Source organism: Cydia splendana, chromosome 3, assembly GCF_910591565.1.
Source record: "Cydia splendana chromosome 3, ilCydSple1.2, whole genome shotgun sequence".
Taxonomy (NCBI): domain Eukaryota; kingdom Metazoa; phylum Arthropoda; class Insecta; order Lepidoptera; family Tortricidae; genus Cydia; species Cydia splendana.
This window is the reverse complement of record NC_085962.1, coordinates 14410560-14434879: the sequence shown is the minus strand read 5'-3', so window position 1 is coordinate 14434879 and position 24320 is coordinate 14410560. Positions and strand designations below refer to the sequence as shown.

The 24320-nt window shown below is 40.1% G+C and overlaps 1 protein-coding gene across 1 annotated transcript; it reads left to right on the top strand.

The window, feature by feature from the left end:
* Positions 1–316: 316 nt before the first annotated feature.
* LOC134806843 (uncharacterized) lies at positions 317–21465 on the top strand. The gene is made up of 7 exons (XM_063780242.1): positions 317–545; positions 10303–10496; positions 14423–14579; positions 15086–15251; positions 16303–16490; positions 18054–18236; positions 21254–21465. Exons 1-7 carry the CDS (start codon positions 384–386, stop codon positions 21437–21439), a joined length of 1236 nt encoding a protein of 411 aa, XP_063636312.1. The 5' UTR covers positions 317–383; the 3' UTR covers positions 21440–21465.
* Positions 21466–24320: the final 2855 nt, after the last annotated feature.

The following is a 24320-nucleotide window of genomic DNA, read 5'->3' as shown; positions in this document are numbered from 1 at the left end:
TTAATTTGACCATAACGTTACATTTGATTGTGTAGCTCCATTTGCATAACAAGCAGAAAAAATATAGCTTAAAATGGTTTACGACATCATAATGCCAATCAGAACTTAGGCTTAGGTCAGTGTTTAAATGTGCAACAAAAACCTTATAGTTTCTGGCTAAAATGATATCCGTCATACGGTCGGACGGACCGACTCAAGTGACACAACTTTATAGTTACGTTTCTAACATTTGGGTGGCTTAACCCCAAAACAGAATTTAAATACATGAAGTGAATAGCTAAACCAGTGCTTAAAAGTACAATAAAAACTGAAGAAATATGAACTAAGTGCAAAAAAGTGGGAGTGAGATGTGGCCAGTGTTTTGAACGTGGAACATTTTGAAAATGGTGAGGTGGTTGTGGCTGGCAGCTCTGTTCTGCGGGTCACAGGCGGCAGTGCTGCCGCCGCCGTGGGCGGACGTGAGGAAGAACCCTTGTGCGTCGCATCCGAGGGGCTGGCTGATGCTGTACTGGCCGACGGATGGGAAATGCTACACGATTTATAAGGTTAGCCTACACAAATTGTACCGAGCAAAGCTGTATAACACGGAACGATTCGTCATTTTCGAGCAGGCTCCGATAGCTCAGTTGATTTGAACTGGTGCGGAATCGCAGCAGGTAGGTCCCGAGTTTTAATTTTTAATCCACTGGAGGCAATATTTTTTCACTTTTATATTATTTACGCTACCTACTGCGGTTGGCTATGTTCATTGTTTAGCTGTGGCGCCGCCCAGTGGTTAGGGGCTAAATTACTTATTTGACATTATCCATGTGTCAAATATTATAAATTTTGGTAAGTACATAAAACATCGCATTATTGCCCCGATTTGTATTGTCATCGCTTTCAGTTTAATAACCATTTGCTTCATACATTACCAGTCTAGCCAAATTACTCTATTTATGTTATGACAGACTTTTGTGTTTTATTTCTTGCGCTCAGAAGATACAATTGAAATAAGCACTAGTGAGCTAAGTGAATATTGCGTGTCGATTTTAATACCAACGTAACCAGTTGTGCATTCGGAGGCACGAGAGACCGTGACCGATCGATCTACCCACTGACCCACTATTGTTAAGAAATGACACGATGAAATGTGAGCATTACAATTAAGTACACATCTTGTACTATATTTCTTACCTAGCAAGTATAAGCCGAATTAACCTCAAGTCAAGGAACAGTCTGCTTGACTAGCAGACTTTCGGGTTGGTTACTGCGCGTACATAAGTGAACAAACTAGGTATCTAGAGAAAACACCTAGATCAAATCATATGTAAATCATTAGAGAATGTACCTAACCTTTGGTAACCTGTCATTTCTTCTACCTACTTTTGCACAACTCATATAGAGCAAGGTATACCAGTATGAAATCGTTGTTTCTTAACCACGATCCATTGCCTTTCATCAATTACGTCGGTTTTTTAATCTGTGGGAACCAACAACAATGGACATTTCTTAATTATTAAAATACGTCTATGGGTAAATGTGTATGCTGATTGGTATCGCTGTATTAGACTGATACTTTATACCTACAAAATTGCGATTTTGTCGTTGGAATGACAGATTTATGGATGACTTACGCTAGACCGGACCGTGCCCGTTCCGAGGCGTCCGACATGTCATTTTGTATGACGGCTGCTCGGTGATCACGAATCATAGACAACGAAGCGCCGGAAACTCCGGTCCGGCCCGGGTCCGGTCTAGCGTGAGTCATCCTCTATGTGGCATTGGCATTAGTTCCCTTTTTATTTTTATTTTAATGTTCATTTTGAGTTACATTCTACTTATTTAAAACATGTCTTTCCCATCACGGAACAACGTGCGCGGAGCCGAAGCCAACACGTAGAGGCCCTTTTGACACTTTAATAAAATGTAAGGGACACCCTCTAAACCATTATTATTGTGATACTTTCATACTAAAATAACAAAGATGTCCATATCGCTCTTTCTTCAAATGTACTTTTTTCGTAGCCAGAAAGGTAAAAACGGAACCTTTATAGTTTTTCATTAGCTCTTCGTCAGTGCAGTGCGATAGTAAAGTTGTGATGGGCTGTTTCCCATCGGTGTGTGGTGGCGCAGCTAACTCGAGTTTTTGGGCTACCAAGAGTAAAATGAACCCGGAATCTGTATTAACCAACATCTCTTTCGCAGCGATCAAATCAACTTGCTTACGCTCAAGCTATTGGAATGATACTCCTTGTTGGACGAGACGAGTCGTCCCGCAGAACCTGACGTGCTTACGCAATCGATGTCACTCACCTCGGGAACTATACCGGTGCCCATCTAAGGGGCTCCATATTGGATAATCGGTTACTTGGCATAAGATCACTAACTTGTACGTTGTGGTTTGTGTTTAATTGTTTTAAGGGTCTTAGGAGTGTTTTCGTCTTAATTAGGATAGGTTTATACTTATAGGATCACTCGTGCGTCTGTCTGTCTGTCTGTCTGTCTGTCTGTCTGTCTGTCTGTCTGTCTGTCTGTCTGTCTGTCTGTCTGTCTGTCTGTCTGTCTGTCCGTCCGACCATTTTTATTTGTAGCCATGTTCTTAATCCAAAGTTACGATTATAACATTTTGTTCTGAAACTATAACATAGATACTTAATATGCAAGATCACCTTCAAACTCGTCTTCATATCACGCTGGCTTTCACTGAATATTTCGTCAGCTCTCAGTTGACTAAGACATCTATTAACCATTGTGTTCAAATGTCACTGCAATGAAGTAAGATGCTGTGTACGAGTAGGTAGGTCACGAACCTCTGAACATCATCACAGCAAACATTATTGAAATTTTGAATTTGGTTTGGCCACACATCACGGCAGTTTGCCTAAAGACACCGGCTAATTATCTATGGATGATTTCATCCGCGTGATAAAATGAAGTGTTACTTTTTTAGGGTTTCGTACCCAAAGGGTAGAAAAGGGACCCTATTACTAAGATTCCGCTGTCCGTCTGTCCGTCTGTTCATCCGTCTGTCTGTCACCAGGCTGTAACTCATGAACCGTGGCTAGACTGTTGAAATTTTCACAGATGATGTATTTCTGTTGCCGCTATAACAACAAATACCTACTAAAAATAAAATAAATATTTAAGTGGGCCTCCCATACAACAAACGTGATTTTTTTTGCCGTTTTTTGCGTTATGGTAGGGAATCCTCAGTCAGAATCCCGACTCGCACTTGGCCGGTTTTATTTTGAACACCACGCGATAGAAATACAAAATATTTATTTCTGCTTACACTCGATCAGTATAATTGAGATCCTGAACAATTTCGAAATGCATTTGTAAGTCACGACTAAAATATGTATTGTGCCAATATGGCACAAGTAAAATATGTATTATTAACCTTTACTTTTCGCACCAAGGTTCAAATTGGTTTGAATTAAAAGTACAACTTACTGCATGCTTTGAAGATGTTTTACGATACAAAAGATCGATTAAGTTGAGTCGGGTCGACAGATTAGATGTTTGAATATAGCTGTTAACTCACAAACTTCACAAAGAGATTTTAGATTAGATTAACTAGTTATTATTCATAGATGCAGATGTAGATGGAGATGTAGAGGCAACACAGTGGCCCGCGGATGGCGGCGCCTCATTCATGATCGAGTTAGCGTTTTTGAGACTGAACGCCGCAGTGAGCTCGATAAAAAACGAGATGAGCTCGGCCACCAACCTCAATTTCCTACAATTATTTAGGTGGTGTGCTGACGTGCCCAAAATGCGCTCGAGTATTTAGCAAGAAGATAGGGTACGTGAGCCACCTAAGGGCGCACCAGAGAGTGGATCAGTTATATACACTCTAATAACACGAGTAAAAATAATTGCCTATCCAGAGCACACAGTCGCTGTGGCCGAAATCGGTTGGAGAGCATCATCATCATCATCATTCGTAGATGCATATGTGTAGTAGTGGAGGCGCGTATTCGTAGGCAAGCCGGTGCTAGCATGGCTTTTCTTTTCTTCATGGCCTCAAAGAAAATGTACCTAATAAACTAGCTGAACATTAGGCAAGCAGGTGAAAATCGAGTTCAATGTACGGGGCGTCACTGCTATCTAGACAACCAAAAGAAGACAACCTCCAATTTTAATACACTACAAATGCACTACATTACTTACTATAAGTACTTACCTTATACATATAGTTAGGTCCTAAGTTGGGTGAAATGAGGCCAAGTTTATTATGATCTTAAACCTTACCGTACCAGTCTGTTAAAAACCTGAATTTACAAAACCGGTGTGCCGTTGAAAAATCCTTCTCGGGTAATATTTACGTGTATTACAAGAAATCAAGGTTAGGTTAGGTATTATGCTGAACATTAGGTATACAGAAAACTGAGAAAACTATTACGAGTTTTTCCTCATGTCTATGACATGACCATGGCATGTGATGACCATGGCATGAGGATGACATCGGTAGTAAGGTTGACGAAATATAGAGTGAGCCGATCTCTCGAACAAGTTTGAACAAAATCGGCTCACTTTATATTTCGTCAACTTTACCTTAAGTAGGTAGTTATCTGATATCTCAGTTCTCTGTACTGTACAGCGTAATACCCTAACATTCTTAACAATTTATTTTTACTATATTTTCACCATATTCTAAATGTTTGCTTCCAACGAATTCTCTTACAGTTTACTTAATTCTGGACTCTGGAGAAAGTAGGCGTTATGCTATTTAGTTAAATTATATGATGCTTATCTGCAGTTGTGCAATAACATGCCGTTTGTCGCTACTGAGTAATAAAAAAGTGTGAATGGGTTGATTTTTAATTGCCCGTAACTTATGGGTCTAGAGTTAGAGCAAGCTAATTTGGCAGCGATCGTGATAGCTCAGACTGTGCAAGTGTTATTTTAAACGTCAAACTTCTATCAAATTATGACATTGAAATAACACTTGCACAGTCTGAGCTATCCAAATCGCTGCCAACTTAGCTTGGTCTAACTCTAACACAATTAGTCTATTAACTCACATTTATAGACGGGTCTAACGCGAATTTTATTCAATTACCTTGTGATTTACCGACGTTTCGACACAGGTTTCACTGGTCGTGGTCGCGGCTGACTGATGTCCCAGCAAAATGCAGCAACTTATCGCCAACTTGGGAACCAGTGATACAAAAGTTAAAGCCAAAGGATCTATCTTCGGACGGGTGCGTGGATATTGTGAGTGTTGCGTGTCGGACTATTGACAATAATTAACATTATGTGTAGTGGGTGGTTTGAAAATGTGATGTCTACCCCAAAGTTCTCCATACACTTTTCGTCGGGTAGTTGCACAAATCTCTGTTTTGACATTTTGCTGGGACATCAGTCAGCCGCGACCACGACCAGTGAAACCTGAGTCGAAACGTCGGTAAATCAAGGTAATTGAATAAAATTCGCGTTAGACCCGTCTATAAATGTGAGTTAATATGTGTTCAAAACGCGAAAGTTTAAAATACAATTAGTCTAGTCAGGAAATATCGCAATAACCGTAGGCATTATATGATAAGCCCATACTTCTTGGCAATCTCCTAAATATCTATCCCCAGCTCGAACCAGATTATGTCTATCGCTAGAATATGCGAAAATTATAGTGAGGCAGATAACAACATTTAGTTTCGATGTTTGCGGTAAGACCTCTATCCAACGACGCATAACAGCCGTAACAGACATTGGAAAACTAGTTTGAATTTAGTACCTAGCATTTACGGTTTTTATAGGTCTCCCCAGCGATCCCTCGGACCTCCTGTATAATTAGGAGTAGGATTAAGGTCTGTGTACGTAACTAATTCGCCAGTATAGATAATTAAAACAATGTATTTTGATATAATTAAAATAGTGATTCTCTTTCTCTACCAAACAGCTGTAGACTTATGTCTAGTTCCGTATCATCATCATCATCATCTCAGCCATAAGACGTCCACTGCTGAACTAAGGCCTCCCCCTTGGACCTCCATTCGTACCGATTGGAAGCGACCCGCATCCAGCGTCTTCCGGCGGCCTTAACAAGGTCGTCTGTTCATCGTGTGGCTTGGTGGACGTCCTACGCTGCGCTTGCTAGTCCGTGGTCTCCACTCGAGCACTTTTCGACCCCATCGGACATCTTCTCTGCGCGCAATGTGGCCTGCAATGTAGTTCCGTATAATTACGTATAAAGGGGCCCACTGATTACCAGTCCGCCGGACGGTATCGGCCTGTCAGTTGTTCGGAACTGTAAAAATTTTGTTCTATCTGACAGGCCAATACCGTCCGGCGGACTAGGACTGTTAATCAGTGGGCCCCTTAAGGAATTACAATAGACAGATGTTTGCTAGAGGATCGCAATTTTTTGAACGTTGCCTGTTGACGCAGTTTACGGTTGAAAATGTATGCTCCAGAAGAGGCAAGCATTGCGACCACTAGATGTGTTAGATCTGATTAGATAATGCGTATACTTCCTACAAAGTGACTGTAAGGCCACGAGCCAATAATCTTAGATCGAACCAGAGACTAGCACATAAATAAAAACAGACCATCGAACGTTCAAACATCCTTGTTCATGAACCAAACAGATACCTGTAGGTACTCGTACTATGTAATAAATAAGTACGAGGTTAGGTTCAATAGAACCTAATGGTAGACTGATAAATGATAGACCCTAATTAGCATTAATTTGGCGTTGTAAAAATAAAATAAATAAAATTAGCGTTCCTTATCGTTAGTTTAAAGGTATGTATCCCTAAATTGGGCATAAGGAGCATATTTCCCATCCTATTTTGAATTTTATCTTTCTTTGATCAGGTTTCAAAGTTGACTTCCTCATGCCCATTTAAGGGAATGGGTATCTAAGTAACCGAATTTAGGTAACTTAAAAAAAATAAAAACGTACCTGTACTAAAATTAATAGGTTGACAATAATTTTGTGAAAAATGTGTTGGGTGTAACGATATAAAAGTAAAGTTACTAAATAACGGTATGATATACTAGTTAAGTAAATAAAATCAAAGTAATACTATATTATGTATACCTAATGTTAATTCAATAACATCATATTGAAATGTTGGTCGTTCGTGAAGATAACGTTGCACGAAAATAACGGTATTTTAAGGTGTATAATGCACGTCTTACCGCTATGCCCTCGCTCGTCGCATCAGTTTACAATTTTGGATGCCGATCCATTCATTTAGAAGCCAACATATAATCTTAAGTTCTTTGTTAATTCTTAGATAGGCTTGATTTCGCTGCCGATTTTTAATCTATATTAATTGATGCTAAAATATTAATATGCAGTCAAATTATATTATTATATCCCTGCTAACAAATGCTACTGTTTAAAATTTTAGATACCCGAAAAAAAATTAACTTATTTTTGATATCATGTTAGCCAGCCCTTAAAACTATTATTTTAACTCGCATGTAAGTGGCATAATATAGTGTTAAATAAAGTGACATAGGTACTAAATAAAATAATTACCTACACCGAAATGATAACGCCACCAACAACAATTAACGAGATATAGGATTTCAAATATGGATTAACAGTCTTTGTAATTGGCTTGTCTTTGTATTGTACGTTATGACAGTTCGTTAGTAACATTGTGATTCACGGTCTAACGGCATTTGATAGAATTTACTGATACTTAAATATTTACTGTGAAACAGATTGTGTTCAAGTAGGTAATACCGAGTTTAGTTTTTAAATGTTGCATAACTGTATTAGCCAGTTTAGTGTAAAATGATTCTCTTTTTCGTGTGCTTAGAGAATTAAAAAATATGCACATAGGTAGGAGCTCGAAGGTTTTAACCTTTGTTTGTGCTGACGAGTTTTTGTAGGTACATGGATATGTACATACGCAATATTATTTAATGTTTATCATATCGACAGCATAGGTATATCAGAAATCTACACACATCTGCGAACCAAGTCTACTTAAATAGTCTGTTCGATTTCCCCAATTTTTCCAACCGATCTGTAATTCTTGTGCACATCTTTCTTGTCGTATCCTGAGGGACGTGACGAATGTGGACACTCTTCTCTTCTTGGGCCCAGTGCATATGCTATCCTGCAAATTTTAGTGCCCATATTGGTACAATACGCAGGATGATTGACTGATCAATCGGCGGATAGAACTGACATTTTAGTAGGTATCTGAGATCCGAAATGTATTATAAAATCACAGCCTAGATATAACTACAAACTTCGTCTCTCTGCGACACCACTACAAAGTCTACAAACTACAAGTTGCATAACAAATTCACATTAACTCTGTTCAACACAATGTTGAACTCTATGACCTATTGATAAACTCCCTAAATCAGTTGCCACATAACATAAGCCCTGTAATGATATAAAGGCCATATTTGCAATCTTTTTACTAGTAATTTTGGTAGCTTATTTTTTGATTGCCCGTACAAACTTTCTTATTTGCACAACTATAACGCCTTGTTAAAGTGTAATTGCAATCATTCAATTTGAGCATTATGCTTACCTACATCAATTATCAGGCGATACCTATATACATCAATTCTCTCACTTGCACCCTGCCTGATTCTCATTCGTTTTTTTAGGGTTCCGTACCCAAAGGGTAAAACGGGACCCTATTACTAAGACTTCGCTGTCCGTCCGTCCGTCCGTCCGTCCGTCCGTCCGTCCGTCCGTCTGTCACCAGGCTGTATCTCACGAACCGTGATAGCTAGACAGTTGAAATTTTCACAGATGATGTATTTCTGTTGCCGCTATAACAACAAATACTAAAAACAGAATAAAATAAAGATTTAAGTGGGGCTCCCATACAACAAACATGATTTTTGTCCGAAGTTAAGCAACGTCGGGCGGGGTCAGTACTTTGATGGGTGACCGTTTTTTTTTGCCGTTTTTTGCATTATGGTACGGAACCCTTCGTGTGCGAGTCCGACTCGCACTTGCCCGGTTTTTTGATGTTAGTTTATTAAAATTAGAATCAGGCCGTATAATGTCCTTCCCCGGGACTCAAATTATCTCTGTACCAAATTTCAATTGAAGACAGACAGACACACTTTCACATTTATAATATGAATGGTGCGGACCATTTCGATTTTCGTTGAAACATTACAAACGACAAAAGTGCGTGAACATCATATTTAAGTTAACTTCATACCTCAGGAATATAAATCTGTGTTAACATTATGAATTAGACGTGACCTCCCGTATCTTAGTGCACACGTGCTACGTTTTGTAGATGGACTCAGACCAGGCGTTTACTTACCACATACTATTTATATTTATATTGTTGTTAGCTGTACATCAATTATTTTTTTTTAAATTAGCAGATTAAAAGAGGTGTCAGAGTGTCCGCTTAGCAAATTGAGCAGTCCTTAGCCTATCTCACTTCAAAAACCGGACAAGTGCGAGTCGGACTCGCCCACCGAGGGTTCCGTACTTTGTAGTATTTGTTGTTCTACCGGCAACAGAAATACATCATCCGTGAAAATTCCAACTGTCTGGCTATCACGGTTCATGAGATACAGCCTGGTGACAGACAGACGGACAGCGAAGTCTTAGTAATAGGGTCCCGTTTTTACCCTTTGGGGATGGAACCCTAAAAAGGTACGCGATTGATAAATCTAAATACGCTCGCTGTTGTTGCTCGTAATCGGTATTCTGCCGGTGCACAAGTCTCCTAGATGTTATCGCTAACATTAAGGGACCATACTTAACTTTCTAAAGAGTTTAAATGGCAAGAGCAGTGCCAGCTAAGCATCAAAATAAACCATTATAAGATTCGAAATCTTACAATGCAGCGACAAAAGCGGCCCGCGTAAGTTGAAAACATTTTTGTTTTTCATACCACGTTGATAATAAAGCCCATGATGGTGGGTAATGGTGATAGTTTCGCGTGTCACTTGTTTATAGACAGTCCATGAACCGTTCAGCCGTTATTAAGCATTTTAAGTATTAGTAACTGTAGTATGGGCTAGAAAATTCATCAATATGTAAGTCGTTTATGTTCAGTGAACTTGCTCTCGTTGAAAATCTCTCGTCGCAAAATGTATGAAAATACCGAAGCATTTATTGGGAATCCCTAATTTAGAAGGTGTCACAAAAATAGCGGGCACAATTTTCTTCTACTCTTTTTTTTCCTAATAACTAGAACACGATACCGAATATGCCCTTGAAGGGATCCCCACTATGCTCGATACAGACCCTTATTTCTGTAAGTACACCGTAATAGGTAACTCGGGATATGACTTGCTTGTTATTGACTCTTCTTAAGGGAGTACTGTAGTATTCCCTTAAAAAACTAACTGACGGTTCTTTTTCAGAAAGGCCACCCCTGTCCAGACACGCAGGAGTTAAGCCCTGGACGTTGGGGAGGGCGCACCATCGCCGAGTGCAAGTGCCCCCCGGGCACGGCGCAGTTGCCCCTCTCCACGACCTGTTACCAGCTCTTCGAGAGGGGGCCTTGCCGACCGGGAGAATACTTTGCTCCAGTTGAGGAATCCTTCAATAAGAGAGGGTAGGTAAATACAAATACAAATTTATTTCATAAAAAGCTGTACATATAATTTGAGGGATGGTGTCTACCGGGGTAAGCTATACATTTGCCTGCGTTGGGAGGCACCGCTTTTCCGTGATTAGGTAAGCTGAGTACTTATTTTGCCTTTGATAAATGCCTTTTACACCCTAATAGATAGATATGTAGATAGATAGAATACTCTTTATTGGCACACCTCAGTAAAAAGATACAAAAGAAAAGAACAATAGACTAAATGTAGAGGCAGATAACAGGCGGTCTTATCGCTAAAGAGCGATCTCTTCCAGACAACCTTTGGGTAGCCTAATACAGTCATCTTAATTACTTAACTAGCATTCTAAGCGCCACTTGCACCATAGTGGGATGGTGTGTTAACCGGTTAAACCGTTAACCCAGTTTCAAATCATACTGGTAACCATAGCAACTCCAGGTTTAAACAGTTAGCCCCGGGTTAGTGAATGGTGCAAGTGGCCCTAACTAGTTAGGATACTAAATAAATCTCTTCTAATATAGTTCGTTTTTTTAGCATTAGAAAAGAGGTAAACAACCTTAACGTGTCTTTTTATTGAAAAACACGTTTGAAAAATAAGTTACGGCAAATATGTAACAATTATGAATCAGATACGATTATTTACATTATTTTGCTTTCTTAGGTAATAGTTGGTAATAGTTGCTGATTTTTAAAACGCGTTTTTCAATTAAAAGATCGCGTAGTCTTTTTCTAATGATAAAAAAACTAACTATAGTCACTGATAGTATGACTACACTACCTATACTTTTTAAGATGCTTAAGTATTTGCTTAGGTAGTAAAGTGTAACAAGGCCTTCAGTAATCGTAATTTTCTTTGTAATAAATTAATTTACGACTTGTCAGCTAGCAGCGTGGACGATGGTACATATCGTAGGAAATGCCGGTCGCTCTCTCATCTTCATCTTGAATTTTAAGCAGTTTCCGACGAATCGTTGCAACAGAGAGTTACGTCAGCGGAAAATGACAAATGTTGGTCATTACACTGGCCACACGTCACACGAGCTCGAGGGACACCCCATTTGTATTAATGCACGGATTACCACCCACTAGATCACGTGCATTAGGGGCTATTCATAAATTACGTCATTGCAAATTAGGGGGGGGGGTCTGGACATCGGATGACGGTAGCATGAAGTAGGAGGAAATGGGGTCATTTGAAGCATGATTTTTGGATGATTATAGGAGGGGGGGGTTCAAAATCGTCAAAAATCGATGACGTAATTTATGGACAGCCCCTTACGTATTATTTTTATTTGTACGTATTTCCCGTACACGGAACAGTAGTGTTCCAGACAGGGATGGGATAATTTTTTGTATGGCAACGAAACCGGTTTTTTTTCGTTCTTTGTTAATTATTTCATTTCTAACTGGGCAATCTAATAATATAAAGTCCTAAATACACAACTGAGTCCTACATTTTGAGTATAAAATGATTCGAAATATGGTTATTTCGAAGTTTTTGCAAAAAGCCGGTTCCGATCCCTGGTTCCAGACATTTGGGAGGCGTACGCTGAGCCGAAGGGGTATTATTATGTAATGTAATGATACCTAACGATGACTCGCGCTAACGCATGCAAGCTGGACTTTGTAATAGGTATGTCCTCCAATTGCACGGCCGTAACAATAACTAGGTACATATACTACATACATTTTAGTAACTCAGCTGTTTAAATTCACATTATGTTCATACGAGTGAATTCCACGAGTTATCTATATAGGGGGAAGCGGGGTAGATAGGCACAAGGGGCAGTTTTGTACACCCACACTAATTCCTTAACTAGAAACTTGTTCACCTTCTGCAACACTAAAACGTGGCTTTGTATGGGTGAGTGAGGTACGAGCTTCGGCACATCTCTCCTGACAGCCGTTGCCGCTTCGTGCGTGAAAACGTGTTTCCGCGGTCGCATAGTAAATATATTATGATTATTTTATCGAGTTGTGGTGGGAAATTTTAGACTTTACTGGATGAACATCATAATGAGCGCTTAGTACGTTTATTCAGTAATAGAGAGCTTATTATTTTAAAGTAATACTTAATTATTAATATACATAAATTATTTTTAGTTTATTTGACCATTACTACTGGGGTACTTTGGTACAATAAAGATTGGGGCAGTTTTGAACATATTAAAGTGCCCCTCTAGTGTATCTAAATGCCCCTGCCAGTTTTTTTGTTGTGAAATATTTTTTACTGTATAGTGCGAACGTACAAAGAGAAAGAAAATTGACAAAGAAAAGTTAAAACAACCAAAGTAGCTTTTTGTCAAAAACTGACACTGATTTCATTAAAAGTTGTTTTTTGTAGTGTTAGTGCACCTGCTGCTTAATAACTGTAGTAAGTTCTAATAGCACCGCACTTAATAGACGTTTTATAATCTTTAAAAAGTTTACTACTGGTCAGCTAACTGAGTTGATCTGTAAAGTGTGCTCTGGGGGCAGTTTGAAACACTTACGGGGCACTTTGATTCACGTGCCAAAGTACCCCAAAATGATGTATCAAAGTGTCCCATGTAATGTATCAAAGTGTCCTGCAGGTGGGGCACAATGGAACAAATCCCATTTTTTGTTAAAATCCATATTTCTCTTTTACTGGCCATAAATTTAACAAAAAATGATATAATTTGTATACCTTAGTAAATTTGTCATCTACTAAGTACAAAAAAGAGGTATTTTGAGTTCATTTTGGGGCCTAAAATTGATTTAAAAAAAAAGTGTACCAAGCTTCCCCGCTTCCCCCTACCATCTAGTGAAAATTGGTGATCTGTGTATTACTATCTATCAGAGATTTGGCATTTGCTCTTAAGTTGTTTCATATGGAAATATATTGAGATATATTTAAATGTAATAAAATAATTTAAAGCTAGTTTTGTTGGCGATGCCATAATGCATTACATATATGCAAAATGCATGTTCATAAGTTTTGTGATGTTATTCGCTCTATACCTAATTACGTTTTTTCTAAAATAACTTTAAGCTATGAAGCACTGAATAGCTAAGAGTTTTGTTTACATCAAAATAGTTCTTAAAATAGCCTTAAGCCTTAATTAGTGTAATTGTCTTGACATAAATAAAAGCCTATTTGTCTATGCCAGTCTTTACGGTAACATGTTTTTCCTTAATTCTCCATAACTGAGTTACACAATATTTCTCTATAATATCGTCATTTATATTCCACGCTAAGCAAAACCCATCGACATTATAGCCTATATAGAAGCGCAATGTTTGACCCCGGTAGTTAGTTTGGCTTGCGTCTACTTTAGGTATAATAATTAATAACATTTGGTAAATTTCAAAAAGCAAGTATGTACATTGTACAGTCAGCAGCAGAAGTTGCTAAGCTGGCGAGGTGTTAAAAATTACCTCGACACGCTCTTATTCTTTTAATAATAAAGTCACGTCAAGATCATTTTGAACACTCACCCGCTTAGCAACTTCTGCTGCTGACTGTACTAACGGCAACACTCAACTGACCGTGGGTTGGCCTTATATCTTTGCATTAAGGTTCACGGTTGTCGGTTTACTGTGTGGACGATGGTAGGTACTAACGTTATATTATCAACATTAACAGTACCTATATTCAATTATAATATTACAATAAAACTAGAGTTAAACCTAGAAATAAAAATAAAAACACAAACTTCTAACAAGTCGAACTGCGGCATGGACCCCATGACGCTGGTACCTAGGTACTGCTAATTTATATTGATCAAATATGGCCACGTGAGGTCGCGGTCGCGAAATGGTGTCAGGGTTCAAGAAGACCGGTAGTTTAGGTATTTTTATAAAACAAACCAACTAAACAAAGAATCACGCGGTTAGTTTTTCTGTCCCTTTCCAACCTTCAAAACATTTAAAAGAGATTTTTTGAATATTCCAGCGAACGGCAGGGCATGTGCGTGCGTCCGCAACAATGTGCTGACGAGACCTTGCTGCACTGGCCGGCTGACGGGCGCTGCTATTACCGGCTGAGCCAGGGCCCGTGCTATCCGGGCTCCATACTCGACGTAGGCAGCGACGGCGTCGCCAACTGCACGGTAAGTTTGGCTTCTGTTAACCAGTGAGGGAAATACCGTGCCGGTTTCTGTGATAGGGATGCGGGCTGCTATTACTGGCTGAGCTAGGACCCAGCTTACCGAGCTATCCGGGCTTCGAGGCCTTCGAGTGAGTCATTCGCACCTCGATACTAGAACGATCACGAGGCGCACGAGTAGCGATCAGCGCTCGAACTGAAAACTACTCCCACCGACGATCTGTGCTGAACATCCGCGCCGACCGTTCGGCGGCGAATGTCAGCGGGACACTAAAAGCAGTCTTAAACCAACCTAAATCCAGCCAGATAACCAATGCCTAACGTAGTCCACCTTCGAGCGGACCAAAATTTTAACTAGGTTCATTGTTGAGCTGTTCCCATGGCTAATACATATTTGGGTGTGTGCGTCCTTTACAACTTCAATAAGTTTAGTACATATACAGGACTGCAGTGTCTAGACTGCATATTGTTAGTAAAATTTACATAAAAAAACTTTAACATGTGTTTCAGTGTGCCTCCGACGGACCCCACTACTGGGCCGGAGACGGGGGCTGCTACGCGCACTACTCGCGGGGACCCTGCGAGCGCGGGCAGCTCTTCCTGCCCGGCGGCCGGTGCGGCTGCGACGACCACTTGCCGCACTATCACAAAGGGACCGGAATGTGCTATGAGCTAGGTAAGGACTAAGGAGTTAGGGTCTCCCTCAGTGACTTGGTAGGCGAACTACTCGAAAGCCAACTGTTCCTGCTCGCTGGCCGGTGCGGTCGGTTACCGTCACCGTGGGAAACTCTAACTCCTTAGATAGTTATGATCTTCCACGGTGACTTAATTGGTAGGCGCACTTCTCACGAGGCCTCTTTGATTGTGAGCCGCGGGCTATTCCGACGGCCGATCATTGTGCAGAAAATCGAAAAACCGGACAAGTGCGAGTCGGACTCGCCCACCGAGGGTTCCGTACTTTTTAGTATATGTTGTTATAGCGGCAACAGAAATACATCATCTGTGGAAATTTCAACTGCCTAGCTATCACAGTTCATGAGATACAGCTTGGTGTCAGACGGACGGACGGACGGACGGACAGCGGAGTCTTAGTAATAGGGTCCCGTTTTTACCCTTTGGGTACGGAATCCTAAAAAAGCTCATATGCTTTCCTCATAAAACCTTATACTTATTCCAATTGTTTCTACGACTAGAAATGAACATTTTCAGCATTCAACAGGGTTTTGTTATTTGTTATTGTAATAGCTTTCAATAAAATACATAATTACTTAAATTGGTGTAACTCAGCGTATGCAACAACAACAATGCATCACGAAGTTACAGAATAAAATAAATAATAGTAGGTATAGTTTGTCAAAGGACTGTCTCATTCCAATCATAGCCAGAGAGGATCATACTATTTTTGTCTTACACTTACTTAGTACTAGCACCCAAAAGAAAAGGATGAGTATAGTTTTCCTGGTTCTTACTGACTGACAAATTGGTTTGACCAGCTATATTTCATTTACTATAAGAAGATTGTCAATTGCATCTTAAGGATAACTCACGCTAGACCGGGCCGGGCCCGGGCCGATGCGTCCGCCACGTCATTTTCTATGACAGTGATGCTTTTCATAGAAAATGAAGCGCCGGATGCTCCGGCCCAGCTCCGGCCCGGACTAGCGTGTCATCCTTTAGCTACTAAGTATTAATTCATTGCATTAGTTTCCCAATGTATGTGTTTTCAGACACCATCGGTCCATGCCCCAAAGGTCACATCTTCTCCATCTCCGAGGTCTCTCCTCAAGGCTCCAAGGCCGAATGCCAGTGCAAGGCCTTCCATGCGCGGGCTTCTGACGGGGCGTGCTACAGGCTGTACACTAGAGGGCCTTGCGCTAACGACGAGATGATTGCGAGGGGCGGACGGTGTACTAAAGTGAGTGATTCTTTCCTTTTCACCATTGTAACCACCAAACACCACCAAGGAGGAGTGGAGGAGGAGTTTTGGCCGAAGGGTGTCAAGTTCCGGCGGTTCCGCGGCCGGCTCCCTGACACTGCGGGGTTGCGGACTGCATCGCAGCCATAATTGTGTGTTTTTAGTTTCAAGATATATTTCGTAATTATATGTATGCTAGTCTTAAGGTACCTATTTATCTATGGGCCAATAGTTGCCTGAAAATAAATGTTTTCATTCATTGTTCGTTTAAATTCAATTTTTTTACCTATGTGTTAAGCCCCCTCCAGACTATCCGCGTGAATCGCGGGCGAAGCCGCGAACGCGAGTGTGGAGTCGATTTCGCTGTCTGCGAAAATCGACTCCACACTCGCGTTCGCGGCTCCGCCCGCGATTCACGCGCATAGTCTGGAGGGGGCTTTAGGCTTATAACTGAACAACATTAAAACACTTGGAGGATATAACGAAACGGAGACGCCTTGTCTGTAATTTTCTGTACAAAACAGTCTGCCGATTTTTGCGGGGGAGGGGCACGTCAAATGTATACGTAACGTAAAAATAGCCATGTCAGATAAACGTCTGTCCATTCAATGTGTATGACCATTGGTCGCCTAATTTTCGACAGAGGGGAACGCCTGTTAATGGCTACTTCGTTTGGTTATTCCTCTAAGTTAAAACATGAGTCGCTTGTCCGTATCACAATGACAATCATGCAATCGTTTCAGATTTGGAGGATCACACATTGCCACAGAATAAATAATAGTACTAGGTACAGAAGATTCACTCTCTAACAAAACGCGTCTGTTATGGCTCCTCTTCACGTTGGGCCAACGCCATACGCCAACGAGGGACGCATTTATGCGTTAGAGGGAGCAAGTGATATTGCTATCTCATTCTACCGCATGGCTGCGTCCCTCGTTGGCGTTGGCGTTGGCCCATTACGATTAGGACAGATATGACCGCTAGGTGGCGACAGCGCCACGCGCGGCTTATGGCTAGCCACCAAAATTGGTGTGGGACGGGTGTACTTGTAGCAAAGCGACGAAATCGCGGAGTGAGCCACGCCTGACATTAGGGATCATCCATTAATTACGTCACACGAATTTATAGGTTTTTTTACCCCTCCCCCCCTCCTTGTCACACTTGGTAACATTTTGCAAACCCCTCCCCCCTGGTGTGACGTCACATTTTAGGCAATTTTGTTTTCAACGAAATCGACAATATTAACTCGGCATTTTTTTTTAATAAAGAAATATTTCTGATATATAAATATTAGTAATTTTATAACACAACGAAAGTTACATCCAAAATCTCATTATTTAACTGTACAGCGAATTAAAAAATATAAATTAATTTTCGGTTACTGATGAAGTTAAAGTGACATCACAATGTTTGTGACTCCCCCCTCCCCCATGTCACAACATGTCACATTTTCTTGACCCCCTCCCTCCCCCTAAACGTGTGACGTAATTAATGGATGACCCCTTACGCGTTTATAACTCGCAGTAAATTGCACGTTCAAATGGCATCTCTATTCCGTTCCAGGTGCCGTGCGCACGTGGGCGGCTGTACGTGCCGGAGCGGCGCCGCTGCTACCGGCCCGGCGCGCCCGAGCCGTGCCCCGCGGGCGAGGTGGTGGCGTTCGACTTCGACGCGCGCCCCGCGCTCGACGGGCTCAGCCACAACGGCGTGTGCGCGTGTGGCGGCGGCAACTGCGCCAGGCGGGAGGTACACTTTAGTTTTGAAGCTGAGCCAGTTGAAGAGTCTGTTGTGGAATTTTTATATATCTATGTAGTTCAAATCGGATCCCTTTGTTTGACATAATTATTGAAAGTCATAATGTAGTGATTGTCAGATTAACATTAGTCATAATTCTGAAACCGTTCACTTTTCAGGATTTTCGTAAGGATATCTTATAGATAAATTAAGTTAGGTTAGGTTTGTTTTATGGCAATCCTGAAAAGTTACACGTTTCTGAGATAAACAAAATTATGACTAACGAAAATGCGGACAAACAGTATATTATGACTTAAAACTTTATGGGAAACAATAGAGACCTACTTCAAATTCATTGTGCATTTTTTGTAACAACTCGAGACCCTTATCAATGCCAAGCCGGTACAAACTTGTATATTAATACACTCATAACATAACATAAACCCGCAGTGACCCAACGAGGGCACTGTAGCTTATTAATTTTGTCTCCTGCATCAGACCTACGGTGTATCCGTTAGACATGTGCGCCGCGCCGCCGCGCCGCCGCCGCCGACGATTTTTCCACGCCGCCGCCGCCGATGAATTTGACCGGCGTATAATCGGCGTGGGAAATTTTGATACCTATCGTGTCTTATTCCATGTTGCGTAGTGAGTAAATACAGTAGATAGTGTCAGAGGTATAATTTAAAGATCCTTATGCTGTTAAACAAATTAGCATCATTTTTGTTATTGCGGTGTTAGCTGTGATAACGATTTATCGTGAATTTAAACAAGATCTAGTTTCTGGATCTCAGGTTATTATTTGATATTTTATAGCACAGCTTTTTTGTAGAACGCATTTTGTTTTACATCAATACTCTCTTGATTGTCAATTTAATCAATGAACTAAAGTCAAGAAAATAGCAGGTTCATGTTCATATCACGATTATAATTGCGTATTTTATGATTTCTCGTATGATGCTGGTGACGCGCATAAGGGTCATCATATGATCGATATGATTTGATTTATTTATCACATATGTAATATACAATTGCTAGCAACTTGTATCTCAAGGACAGCTTAATCTTGTCGCAAGTTGGGGCTCAACAGTGCGATCCTTTGGGTCCTTTGATTTATTGCTTGGCGATACAAAAGGCCATTGTCGCATTAAACTCGCCTCTGAATGTGTGGTACCTCGACGATGGTACCATTGGTGGATCGCCTGAAGCGGTAATCGAGGACCTAAAGAAGCTTATACCAGCTTTGAGGATTGGGTTGGATGTAAACCCAACAAAGTGTGAGCTCTACGCTTGTGGTCTCGTACCGGATGCCTCGTCAAGATCTCTGGAAGAGTTGCTACCAGGTATTAAGAAGGTCAATAAAGCTTCTCTTTCTTTGCTGGGGGCGCCAATATTTCCTGATGGGGTCAGTGCGGCTCTGCAGACTAAAAAAGAGGCTCTTGAAGCAGTGCACCCCGCACTTGGGGTATCTGTCGTCCGATGACGCTTTAACATTGTTGCGAAATTGTTTTGCCACTCCGCGGATGACTTATATTTTACGGACGTCGCCGTCGTGGCTTTTTGTCGACGACGCGAGGGAGTTAGATACGTTGGTTCCGTGGCGGAGAGGACGCTGCCTCTTGTGGGATGCAACTTGCGTGAGCACGTTCGCTGCATCCCATTTGGGGCAGACCATGCGTTGTGCTGGTTCGGCGGCGGAGACTGCTGCCAAGCAAAAGCACATTAAATACTCCGCACTGGCATCTGCTTACGATTTTGTGCCGGTAGCACTAGAGACAGCGGGGCCGAGGGGAGTGGAAGCTCGCCGACTTTTTGGGGAAATAGGCCGGCGTTTGCGGGAGAGAGGTAGTGATCCTCGCTCTGGGTCGTACTTAGTTCAACAGGTCTCTATAGCAGTTCAGCGGGGGAATGCTACAGGCATTATGGAGACCTTTGAGCCAGGTACGATGCAGGGTGGGTTATTTTAAGCTTAGTGTAGGTTAAGTTTTATTTGAATTATTTTTAGGGTTTTTTATTCTTATGTATAATTTAAGGATTAAATGTTTTACGTTATTTTATTGAAAAATAAATATACAATTTCATTTAAAATTACACACTCAATACATAGTCATTTTATGGTGATTATCAGCTTCTTTTATTTAACAATATATATTTCAATCAAAATTATAAAAGTCAGGTAAAAGCTTCGTAATAAACTATACCTTAACAATGATACCTACTTATAGGAACTTAAATCACCAAGTATCATCACTAAGCTAGCAGTAAAGAAAACTAAGTAGACCTTAATATTCTATAAAACGGGACACTTCAAAGACATTCTTTTGAGCGAATCAACCTGCCAGAGACGTTTACTTTCGAAAACGATGACATCTTTATTCTAACATACATTTCTGTTAAACTTCAGTCCAGACAAATGTAAAGTATAGTTCATCATTATTTCGTAACCGTAACAAATCCTAAGTGAAGCGACAGTGGCTGGGAAAAGTCAATATAGATTTAAGACTTTTAAAGAATTTTTTTGAGTTTTATTTGTATTCCGCTTACAAAGTAAGTAAAAATACTGCCTAAAATGTAGCGTTTTAAAGTATCCTTTTTATTTTAATATTTAAACATACCATTGGTAACCGTTAGGTTGGTATTGGTAATAAATGGTTGCCAAGTGACATGATGGGATATAATTTTCGGCAATAATTTAGAAAACACACATAATATGTTTTAGATAGCCTAGTAAATACTCAGAGGGCTTTAATGTAGAGTTTCTACAGCCACGTTCTCATGCAGTATCAAATATTATGCCACGCCGATTTCACGCCGATCGCGCCGCCGCCGCCGGTCAAAAAATCATCGGACGCCGCCGCCGGTGATTTTGCCATCGGCGCACATCTCTAGTATCCGTGTGTATCAGTAATATCAGTATCACATCAGTCATAAAAAGTCCACATCGGAATAAACGCTGCCCCCATTATTCGATATCAAGAACAGACTAGATACACAGAACACAGGCTAGTAATTATTTATCTTCATTGCAGGTGGAGGCCTGTGGGACGCGGAGAGGCGCCGCGATATACGGTGGCGCGTGCCACATGCTGCACACTCAAGGTCCGTGTCCGCAGAATTCGTGGCTGGTGCGTGACGTGTCCGTCACGTGCCGCTGCCGGCCCGGACACGTGCCGCCCGACTGCCGACCCGACACCAGGCTGGCTGTCAAGAGCTGACGCACGAGTGTGATTTGAGCAGGGCGTAGATGGTGTCGTGCATCTGCGGGCTACCAGTAGGCTTAGTACGATGAAGACGACGAGGTATCTACCGAGGTGGGAGATACCCCACCTATCTTTTTCTAAATGTAGGTATTAATTAGAGAGGGCGGACAGTCTATCTCGTGCGCGAGATGCTATCGCATGCGATACCTAACATGCTCGCCGTCGAGACTTGTAAAACGATATTTAGTGCCAGAGTAAAGCAAAACGTTGGGCAGAATGGCATACCTACTAGCACAATTTGTAAATCTGGAAAATTCCTTATATTAAGTAATCGAATAAAGGCTCCGAATCAGTTAGCTGAGGATGTGAAGAGGATATTAAGCGCTAGGGTGAGAGAGATACCTACCTATTAATAGATATCTCTCAAATAATTTTAAATAGGACATTTGTTACTCGCATATACGTGATTAATAATCATATGACTCGGATATAAATTATTTTTTAGGGTTCCGTACCTCAAAAGGAAAAAACGGAACCCTTATAGGATCACTCGTGCGTCTGTCTGTTTTTTTATAGATGTAAGTATGTATTACAAGAACCTCTATGCAGTCAGACTGAGTATGTACTTATTTTTTTGTTGATTAGGTACAAACAGCGACACTCTTAACTGTCCATTGGTGGACCTTATGCCTTTTGTAATAAGGTTTACGAAAATTGTGGGCGATGGTACGTAACCTTTTATAATATTTTACACTGCGACCAAGGTAGAACCACAAACCACTGAGTTCGTTCGTTCGTCTATTTGCAGGCAGATAACGAGATTTCGATTATCGGTGTTTGCGGTAGACCCTCATTTTCAACTTGTTGTGAATGTGTTTGACTGTACATTGAGGGCAATACAGATTTGAGATTATTATAAACTTGATTTTTAGAAATGTTATTATTTCTCAAGACTGATGTTTAGGATTATGTAGGTAGTATTTAAACATACAATATCTAATCTTGGACTACGAGTAATTAGTAGGTACCTACCCAATTTATACACCTGGTTATAATGAAATAGATAGAGTGAAAAAAAAACACATATCCACTGTATTAAGTAAAAGAAGAAAATAAAACACTGTTATGTAGGTAGGTATATCGTACATGCAAAGGTAATTTATAGAATTTATATTATATAATCTGGTATTTTGAAAATGTAATCTAATATGGGTTCCAAAAAATACCAATAAAGTACACGCATTAAATACCACAATACCTAGGTACGTGAAATTATAGGATAGCAGGTAACTATAGTACCTACCAAAGATTCATCAATTGTATAAGATGTGAAAAGTCTTAGGCAGATTCGTGCTTCGATTTTGACAGCCAATGTAGATGGCGCTGTTCAGCTCCGTACATTATGTGGTAACTCGTAAGAATTATTTTATAATCTGAGTTCTGGTTGTCAATAGTTGACGTTTGAACATTCAATTACCTACCACAAAATATATAGCGCCGTACTGCGCCAGTTAGGTACCTACTGTAGCTGTTAAACTCGGTGGTACAATTTTTTTTTCACTTTAATAAATTTTATAAAATCAATGAATTTTGGGTAGGTACCTACCTATTGCTGGCTTGTGACCAGATACAATCAGTAAGTTTTCTTCTTTGCTGAGAAGTACCTATACAATATCATGAATATGTATATATATATGTGTGTATGTTAAGTCCGCCATTTGTACTTTCTTGTACCTATTGTGCAATAAAGGTTAAATAAATAAATAAAATAATAATATGAACACGTAAGGTAAACGTTCTAGTGCTCGACATGCTAATGCCCAATAGATGACACCTTGCTGTCACCTCTATTGACAATGACTTAAGTTTCAAGATGACATGTACTGGGATCGCGTCGAGCACCAGTACGTTTACCTTACCTACTTACATAGTAAAAAAAAAATCAAAACCTATGTAAAAAAGTTTAAAGTTCAACAAATTACTTATCGGTTCTATAATATCTATATCCGTAATAACAAATAGCATTTTTGTTAGTTTTTAAACTTGTTAGACAGGTTATACATGTATTTAATTACACAAACGGGTCTACCGCGATATAATTTCATTGTTTTTATTTTAAATTCCGACGTTTCAGCTAGTTGCACCAGCTGTGGTCACGGAAAGACTGACGTCCCAGCAAATGTCAACGGAGATATTAATAATGTCAACGGAGATATTAATAAAACACCACTAAACTACCCGAAATTAGTTTATAAAACTGTTCCGGGTAGACAAACAAATTGCAGCCACCTGTTAAAGTTTAATGTTGTTGTTTAAGTTTGTGTTATTATTTGTGTAATTAAATATGTATTGTGTACAAAACGCGAGAGTTTAAAGTGTTATGTTATACATGTGTGGTATAGGTAGTAAAAATTATCTATTAGATTCTTAATAAACATTGTCATCGCTGGTTCGATTAGTCATAGATTATAGATTAAAGTAGTTTAGTTAGATTAATTGTCATTAGGAAATATACCTATAATTAAAAGCTGATTAAAGCTAAATACTTAGATTGTGATTGTGTCATTAATTATGTCACGTAGCATATTTATTTCTTTAATTAATATTGCCTAATCCATGTTTCATTATACTTGTGAATAAAATATATAATTGGAAGAATCACTGATGTGACTTTGGATAAGAAAGTTGTAAAAGAGAGTTATAAAACCCAGTAGCTACAGATTTATATATTTTTGTGAATGAATAATAAACTCTGTTTTATTTTGACAATGTTAAGCCCACAATTTACCCGACTGAGGGTTATATTTTTAGAGCTTATTTATTAAATATTTTTTAATAAATAAATAAATATTAATAAATATTATAGGGACATTCTTACACAAATTGACTAAGTCCC